Source organism: Coregonus lavaretus (genome assembly GCF_964263955.1).
Source record: "Coregonus lavaretus genome assembly, chromosome: 1".
Taxonomy (NCBI): Eukaryota; Metazoa; Chordata; class Actinopteri; order Salmoniformes; family Salmonidae; genus Coregonus; species Coregonus lavaretus.
In genome coordinates, this window is record NC_139988.1 from 38,027,110 (window position 1) to 38,036,615 (window position 9,506).

General features: G+C 41.8%; 1 protein-coding gene across 1 annotated transcript; it reads right to left on the reverse strand.

Moving 5' to 3' along the window:
• Nucleotides 1-352: 352 nt before the first annotated feature.
• On the reverse strand, nucleotides 353-3,285 carry LOC311134831 (ubiquitin-conjugating enzyme E2 D4-like). The gene is made up of 7 exons (XM_084168610.1): nucleotides 3,109-3,285; nucleotides 2,199-2,262; nucleotides 1,987-2,018; nucleotides 1,543-1,620; nucleotides 1,319-1,424; nucleotides 1,020-1,113; nucleotides 353-775 (listed from the first exon to the last, which is right to left on the reverse strand). Exons 1-7 carry the CDS (start codon nucleotides 3,130-3,132, stop codon nucleotides 730-732), a joined length of 444 nt encoding a protein of 147 aa, XP_084024736.1. The 5' UTR covers nucleotides 3,133-3,285; the 3' UTR covers nucleotides 353-729.
• Nucleotides 3,286-9,506: the final 6,221 nt, after the last annotated feature.

Below are 9,506 nucleotides of genomic sequence, written 5' to 3' on the forward strand. Positions count from 1 at the left end.
AGTAACTGCAATCGATCGGTGTAATTTGCCATTAAACTGAGCAGTGCTCCTATGTGTAGTAGGTGAGCACAGGTAAATGCTGTCATCTAGTGGTGAAGTAAAGAAATGGCATCGGGCCAATTTCTGAATTCTGCTGACCTGACCAGAAAAACACTAGATCTGAAAGAAATGGATAGGTATAATAAGCAATGTGCTAGGAGCCCTAATTCCCCTCTGATATGCTAAGATGATGCTTTTTGTTGTTGCCATTGTGCAGCTTCCTTTTCAATCACTTCAGTTAGTAAAAGGTTGATGCACAATGGGAAATTCACAATACAACTCATCTCTAGTATCACAATAAAGACAAGATCCATATTGGTTTAACTTTTTAATGCAAAATAATAAAAATAGATTCAGTATATCTTGATACTATACAATAAAAATCTAAAAGAAAGAAACAATTACCTATATGATGGGGGGGGGGGGGGCTGGATTCATATTTCATTTGTCTTTATGGGCCACATCAGCAAAAACGGAATAATAATTTATATAACATTGGGAATGTCAAACAAGAAAAAAATAATGAGTTCAAAGCATAAAAACAGTTAATTTGGGCATAGAAAGTGCTTCCCGTATAAAACACTTTCTTGAACCAGTGTGGATGAGGGGTGGTGGCAACAGTACTTTGTTTTCAGAGGTGTCCAGGAAATGAATTTGCTTAAGCCTTTTGTCGTCTCAAACTTCAGTCCTTTACATTGCATACTTTTGAGTCCAATCTCTTGCTAATCTGTTGTACCTGTAAAAACAAAAGACAATGAAAACCAGGTTTAACAAAGATTTCTTGCACAATCTACAGCCAAAACATACATTTAGCCAGTCTGGTTTCAGCAGCCTTCATTATATAGTAGATATCCTGGTAGGAGTGTCTACTTTCAGAATATGTTATTTTATAATTGACTAGAAGCTGTAAACAAGAAATGTCATGTATATACACATATTTTCATGCTAAAAGAGGGATGTGTGTGAGAGAGTTAACCTACTTTTCTTTGTCCTGCTTGTAGATGTGTGCTATGTCTGGGACTAGGGGGTCATCTGGGTTTGGGTCACATAGCAAAGAACATATGGACAATAAAACTGGAAGAACAAAGGTGAAGATAACCAGGATGAGTTTATTTTGCAATTACACCATCACAATATTGTCAAGCGCAACAGTTGAAGAACAAATTAGGAAAGTATTTGAGATGCATTTTGCTTTTATTGTTTTATATTGTGCAACTAGGGTACAAAAGAGACAAAAATAAGTTGGTTTACAAACTGAATGTAAGCCAGTTTGTCTTACCTTTCGAAACTGTAAGTGCTGGGGACCACTGTGACCTCAGAATGTCCAGACAGATGCTACCATTACTGTTTATGTTTGGGTGATAGATTTTCGTTGTGAAGGCTACCTATGGAAAGAAAATGCATGCAGAGAAAAAAACAAAGTCAGATCTACACATGTGGTAGAGGGTACTCTACACCCAGGGAAATATTGTGTAATAAAAGGAGCTGTGAGGTGTTTCTAACCTTTGGTGGTTTGAAGGGATAGTCTGTGGGGAAGTGGATGGTGAGGAAGAACACTCCTCCCTGATATGGGCTGTCAGTCTAAAAGTGGGATGAAAGGTGAATTGTTAAACCAGTGCTGGGAACCATAAAATAACATCCAATACTCCATATAATGTTAAAGCCCACAGTCAACCTCCCTTAACATGTCATTGTTTACAGCAATAAGAATGTGTTGGGGTTTACTGGAGACAATACACATCCAAGCATATCATGTAAGTAACTCAGAAGGCGATACAGTAAGACAAGGAGAACATTAACGCTTGTTCCTTTGGTGGTGCAAAAAGGTGAGCTTATAACAATGGGATCAATGCAGAATAAAGAGCTTCTATCAGCAATCAACATAATATTGACACAACTGTATACTAAAGATTTAGAAAAATTATGATAATTTAGAAAAGGGCTTACAGGTCCCATGATGGTGGCTTGCCAATGAAACACTGTAAAATAAAGAGACATTAGAACAAATCATATAATTATTGACAATAATAAAATGCAAATAAGAGAGGTAAACTCCCCTTTCATGTCCTATCAATTGAATCACATACAAGTCCATATTCATCCAATTTTATTTCTGCATTAATTGGAGTTTATTTGAGGTGGCCTTTAGTGGAACTTACAGTCCTCTCCAACTGGTCCGGCTGAGCATTGAGCAGGAGGGTCCCTTTGCAAGTCATGTAACTCCTGACAACAACAAAAAAGAACATGGTAGCACAATGAATTCTGTATAGGGGGAAAATTCCATACATGTGCATTGTCTACTTAACAATGTTACTTTGACAAGCCAGTCTTGTGGTCTATGACTTTATACAGATTCAAGGAGGCCTAGCTATAGCTAGCTTATTTCTGTAGATTGGAATTGATCCACATATCAATAACTTACTGCTAAATTTCATGAATCCCATATTATTTAAGGCGAATTACCGATATGTTATGTTGAAATATACACTTAAAGTCAACCAAGCTGATATACAATAGGCCACTCGTGATGATCGCGGTTCCAGAAGCGTTTTTATTCAGGCCCGCATCCATTGCTCATCATAGACAGGAATAACCAGAACAGCGACATAACTACCGATAGCTAGCTTGATAGCTGGCCAGTTAGCCAATGTATCTAGCTAACTAAAGTTACACCGACAGCTAGTTAATTTAGCCAGTTACTGATTGATAATTAATTAGTTACTGATTGACTGATGCTTATGCTGGTAGCTAACGTTAACTAGGCTAGCTAGTTGTAGCACAGAACATACAGACCGATAGCTACTAGCTAAACAGACCGATAGCTATCTTTAATTTGCCAGCCTGACAAGTTAAAAAATTAACAGTTAGTTCTATTATCATGTTTGCCGCGATGAAAATGTAGTATTTCTTCAGTGACGAGTAATTGAAAAGTTAAACCGTTGTTACCAAAGTAACTAGCTAACTAACTAAATACGCAGCTAACGTTATGCTATCGTGGACTTTTGTGTCAGGACACCGACCAACCGCTTAATAGCATGACGACGTAAAAACATTTATGGACACACTCACCTTCTGTATTCTTTTCAAAGCCATGTCAGCCCTCCTGCTTTAGATGAATGGTGTAACACTGGACGCTGTCAGTTGTATGACTGTTTCTCGGTTCAGCTCACCAAAATTAGTTTCAAGAAATGTATGATTTCTTTTGTTTCCGCTTTTTGTTCGAGGACGCAAACCGCTGTGCATTCTGGGGATTGGAGTTCTTACATATAACATCCGCCTGTTAAAGTGACAGTACACTTTGGACAACTGCAAGTAACATATTGGGCGCGTTCCCCTGCCCAAGTGTTGCTGCCGTATGCCAGATATTGCAACGCCTGGATAGGTATTTTAAGTATCAGCAAACCACATCATACGTAATAGTAATCTGTCAGTCGATGACACAGTCCCACAATCGATGACACAGTCGATGACACGGTCAATGACTTTTGCCGCGTTCACACGGCAACTCTGAAATTTCCAACTTGCTAACTGGTTGAATGCAGCACTTGTACAACTACAACCAGTTAGCAAGTCGGAAATTTCAGAGTTTCCTAGTTCCGACTAGCACGTGAACGTGGCAACAGTCGATGACACAGTTGATGACGTGGCACGCAACCATCGGTTGATGCATGCAACGTCTGAGCAGGGGAATGCGACCATTGGGCGTGTTCCTCTACTCAGGCGTTGCTGATGCCTACACGTTCTTACAACGCCTGGATAGGTACTTAACTTATCAGCTAACCACATCATACCACATCACCTACAAGCAGCAACTGAAGAGGGAGCCACCAACACAGATAATAGTGAGGGGCTGGACAGAGGAGGCAGACTTAATGCTGCAGGACTGTTTTGAGAATACTGATTGGAATATGTTCAAAGATTTATCCACCAAAGACTCTTCCATTAGGAATATACATCAGTCACAGGTTTCATTAGGAAATGTGTTGATGATGTATCCACAATCCGGACATACCCCAACCAAAAACCAGTAGAAAGAAGAAATCCATACCATGCTGAGAGCCTGTACTCCAGCATTCAATGTCAGCAGAACAAATCCTGACAATTCGGTGGCGCGAGACGCGTACAAGGCAAACAGGTACTAGCTCCGCAAATCCATTAAGGACGCAAAAAGTCAATACAAACTCAAACTTGAATCGATGTTCGACAACTCAGTCTCACAACGCATGTGGCAAGATCACAGACTACAAAGGCAAATCCAGCTGTGTGGTGCCCACCTAAGCCTCCCTCCCAGACGAGCTTAACACATTCTACGCTCTCTTCGAGACAGACAATACAGAGCCATCCAGGAAAGCTCTCAAAAGAGTGAATATTCACAAAGCTTCTGGCCCAGATGGCATCCCTGGCCTTGTCTTCTGGCGGGCGTCTTCTCAGACATCTTCAACCTGTCCCTGTCCAGGCTGTAGTCCCCACTTGCTTCAAGGAGACCACCATTGTCCCAGTGCCCAAGAAAACCAAGGTGACATGCCCAAATGACTATCGTCCCGTCGCACTCACCCGTGTCATCATGAAGTGCATCAAGAGGCTGGTCATGGCCCACATCAAGGCCAGCAGCCTACTGCTGCAACAGATCCACGGAAGATTACATTTCCATCGCTATTCACACAGCCCTAACACATCTGGACAAAAGGAACACCTATGTGAGAATGCTGCTCATTGACTACAGTACAGCATTCAACACTATTGTTCCCTCCAAGCTCATCACCAAGTTCAGAGCCCTAGGTCTGGATTCTGGACTTCCTGATGGGCAGACCACAGGCTGTGAGGATTGGCAACAACACCTCTTCCACGCTGACTCTTAACACAGGCCCCCCCAGGGTTGTGTCCTCAGCCCTCCGCTGTACTCTCTGTTAACCCACGACTGTGTGGATTTGCACGACACCAACTGCATCATTAAGGTTGCTGATAACACCACGGTTGTAGGCCAATTAGCCAACAACGACAAGTCAGCTGATAAGGAGGAGGTACAGTAAGTGAACTGGCATTGTGGTGCCAGAACAACAACCTCTCCTTCAATGTCAGCAAAACAAAGGAGTTGATCGTTGACTTCAGAAAGCAGAGGAGGGAACACGCCCCGATCCACAGCAGTTTTAAGTTCCTCAGCGTCCACATCACCGATTACTTGACATGGACCAACGTGTTGTCAAGAAGGCGCCTCTACTTCCTAAGGCAGCTAAAGAAATGTGGCCTACCACCACAGGTCCTCTCCAAATACTACCGCTGCACCATCGAAAGCGCTCTGACCAGTTGCATCATAGCCTGGTACGATAATTGCTCCGTCCACGACCGCAAGGCCTTTAGTGGGTGGTGAAGACGGCCCAGTACATCACTGGGGCCATGTTCCCACCCATCCAGGACATCTACTTGTAACGGTGCCTGAGGAAGTCCCACGGCATCATCAAGGATCCCACACACCCCAGCCACGAGCTGTTCACTCCCTTTCAGGCAGACGGTGTCAAGAGGTCCGATACCAACAGGCTCAGAGAGTTTCTATCTAGATGCCATCAGACTGCTGAACACAAACTGGACTGACCACTTGCACTGACTGCACCTTAGCACACATGCACTCACTCAGGCACACACCCAGACAGACATCCACACATCCACAAACACACAAACACGCACGCACGCATGCAACACAAACACACACACATCACAACTGCTGCTACCAAAGTCTTGATTACTATTGCTAACACAGCACAATTTAAACACTTGCCCCCCATTACCCCCTTCCCTGATGCATGTGTAAATATTGTACTATAAATGATGCATTCCTGTATTTTACTAGTGCTAAAATATCTATTCTATTCTCCTGAGCCATTTACTTTATGTTCATATTCATATATTTTATTATATCTTATTGTTATTGCATTGTCGAGAAGGAATCTGCAAGTAAACATTTAGTTGGATAGTGTATACCATGTGTATCCTGTACATACGACTAATAAAACTTGAAACTTGATATGTTATAGCAATCTGTCAATCGATGACGTGTCACACAACCATTGGTTGATGCATGCAACATCTGAGCAGGAGAATGTGATGCTTAATTGAGCATCTGACGCAATTACGTGAGATTTTAATTCTGGGTGTCCGAGAATAGTACACTGCAAATACGATGCAAATCTACAATCTTTGTCTGTACTTGATGGTCAACCAAATAGCCAGTCATGTGCATCATCAACCAACTGGGCAGATCATGCTTTTCTACACAGTTAGAAAAATGTTTCTCTCATTGATCTTTCCTGACTGAGCGGACCTACTACATAGATCTAAATGTGTAAAGATAAGTCAAATAAGGCACATCTGGCATATTCTAAAACTACAGTGGGGAAAAAAAGTATTTAGTCAGCCACCAATTGTGCAAGTTCTCCCACTTAAAAGGATGAGAGAGGCCTGTAATTTTCATCATAGGTAAACGTCAACTATGACAGACAAATTGAGGAAAAAAAATCCAGAAAATCACATTGTAGGATTTTTAATGAATTTATTTGCAAATTATGGTGGAAAATAAGTATTTGGTCACCTACAAACAAGCAAGATTTCTGGCTCTCACAGACCTGTAACTTCTTCTTTAAGAGGCTCCTCTGTCCTCCACTCGTTACCTGTATTAATGGCACCTGTTTGAACTTGTTATCAGTATAAAAGACACCTGTCCACAACCTCAAACAGTCACACTCCAAACTCCACTATGGCCAAGACCAAAGAGCTGTCAAAGAACACCAGAAACAAAATTGTAGACCTGCACCAGGCTGGGAAGACTGAATCTGCAATAGGTAAGCAGCTTCGTTTGAAGAAATCAACTGTGGGAGCAATTATTAGGAAATGGAAGACATACAAGACCACTGATAATCTCCCTCGATCTGGGGCTCCACGCAAGATCTCACCCCGTGGGGTCAAAATGATCACAAGAACGGTGAGCAAAAATCCCAGAACCACATGGGGGGACCTAGTGAATGACCTGCAGAGAGCTGGGACCAAAGTAACAAAGCCTACCATCAGTAACACACTACGCCACCAGGGACTCAAATCCTGCAGTGCCAGACGTGTCCCCCTGTTTAAGCCAGTACATGTCCAGGCCCGTCTGAAGTTTGCTAGAGTGCATTTGGATGATCCAGAAGAGGATTGGGAGAATGTCATATGGTCAGATGAAACCAAAATAGAACTTTTTGGTAAAAACTCAACTCGTCGTGTTTGGAGGACAAAGAATGCTGAGTTGCATCCAAAGAACACCATACCTACTGTGAAGCATGGGGGTGGAAACATCATGCTTTGGGGCTGTTTTTCTGCAAAGGGACCAGGACGACTGATCCGTGTAAAGGAAAGAATGAATGGGGCCATGTATCGTGAGATTTTGAGTGTAAACCTCCTTCCAACAGCAAGGGCATTGAAGATTAAACGTGGCTGGGTCTTTCAGCATGACAATGATCCCAAACACAACGCCCGGGCAACGAAGGAGTGGCTTCTTAAGAAGCATTGCAAGGTCCTGGAGTGGCCTAGCCAGTCTCCAGATCTCAACCCCATAGAAAATCTTTGGAGGGAGTTGAAAGTCTGTGTTGCCCAGCGACAGCCCCAAAACATCACTGCTCTAGAGGAGATCTGCATGGAGGAATGGGCCAAAATACCAGCAACAGTGTGTGAAAACCTTGTGAAGACTTACAGAAAACGTTTGACCTGTGTCATTGCCAACAAAGGGTATATAACAAAGAATTGAGAAACTTTTGTTATTGACCAAATACTTATTTTCCACCATAATTTGCAAATAAATTCATTAAAAATCCTACAATGTGATTTTCTGGAATTTTTTTCCTCATTTGTCTGTCATAGTTGACGTGTACCTATGATGAAAATTACAGGCCTCTCTCATCTTTTTAAGTGGGAGAACTTGCACAATTGGTGGCTGACTAAATACTTTTTTCCCCCACTGTATGTCTTGTTGTTGGCTAGCAGTAATCCCTATTCTATCATTGCACTAGTTTGGGAAGTGTTCTGTCTTGAACCACCAGATGGCACTAATGTTCTTTACTGTGTGAATTCCCTGAACTGTGTATGATCCTGTGAAAAAAACATTGACATCTTAAATAAAAGAACATAAGCTTAAAGTACATCCTCCACTCAAATATAGAGGAAAAATGTATTGCATTTGTTTTCATATTGAAAAAGGGATACAAAATTAAGCGAAAACAGGGCTTGTTTATAATGAGCAAAGACCTTGATTTCATCTGAGTCATATGATATATACTTGCATATATTTGCAGCGAACAGTGATAGCATCTACCCCCAGGACTACTGCACTCGGTTGTAGCTGACTTTTGTGGATAGATCAGTCTTGGCAAGTGGGTAAGAAGGAAGCAGGGAAGGTGACATATGTTAAACCCACGGGGTTCTCTCACAGGATGGGCTCCAGTTCTCATAAGGTACCCAGGTGGCCCAGTTGACCAGGCATGACTCTGTAGTTAATTATACAGAGGTGTTCAATATAGGGAGATCCCCAGTGTCATGCAGTCAATACTGCATAGAGGCAGTGCTTGACTTGGGTAGGAGCTCACTGGAACTGAGTTCAGCACCTCAAATAGATATGGAATGATGGGAGAGGGAGAAAGGGTTTTAAAAGACTGTTCTGCTTGATGAAGTGAGGCCCCTAGATATGATTGTAGACACGCTGTTGGTGGTAGATTGCCAGTTCAAGGCATCCTGGGTTAACTGCATGTATTAAGATTAACATTTATAGTTGTTTGCCATCCTGAGAGGACATCTACCATAAACATAATTTATATGGAAATAAAAAGTAGCAGAGAATTTATACATGCCAACAAATGTATGATACTCTGCCAAGTGCACTGACAGTCTTCAGGGACCATCTTATTGGATAATTCTGAGCCTTTTTTCATTATATGAAGTTGAGGGGAAATATGAAAGTGAGATGGAGGAACAGGGTGTGGGTTGGGATGAGACACATGAGTCTTGAAGCTCATTTCTGTGCAAATCCTTTGTGCTCTGACAGTGGTGTGCCTCCCAGCCAAAGATGCTGCAGTGAAAGAGGTTGGTCATTATTTCTGGATATTCAGGACTGAGTACAATGCATTTATTTTCCCACAGCAGCAAACAGGACTGAAGACAAAAAAAAAAGTTAGGACACAGTGTCACCTAAACCCAAAAGCTATACATACTGTGCATGCATAATGAAGTAAATGGAGATGTACAGTTGAAGTCGGAAGTTTACATACACCTTAGCCAAATACATTTAAACTCAGTGTTTCACAATTCCCGACATTTCATCCTAGTAAAAATTCCCTGTCTTAGGTCAGTTAGGATCACCACTTTATTTTAAGAATGTGAAATGTCAGAATAATAGTAGAAAGAATGATTTATTTCAGCTTTTCTTTCTTTCATTACATTCCCAGTGGGTC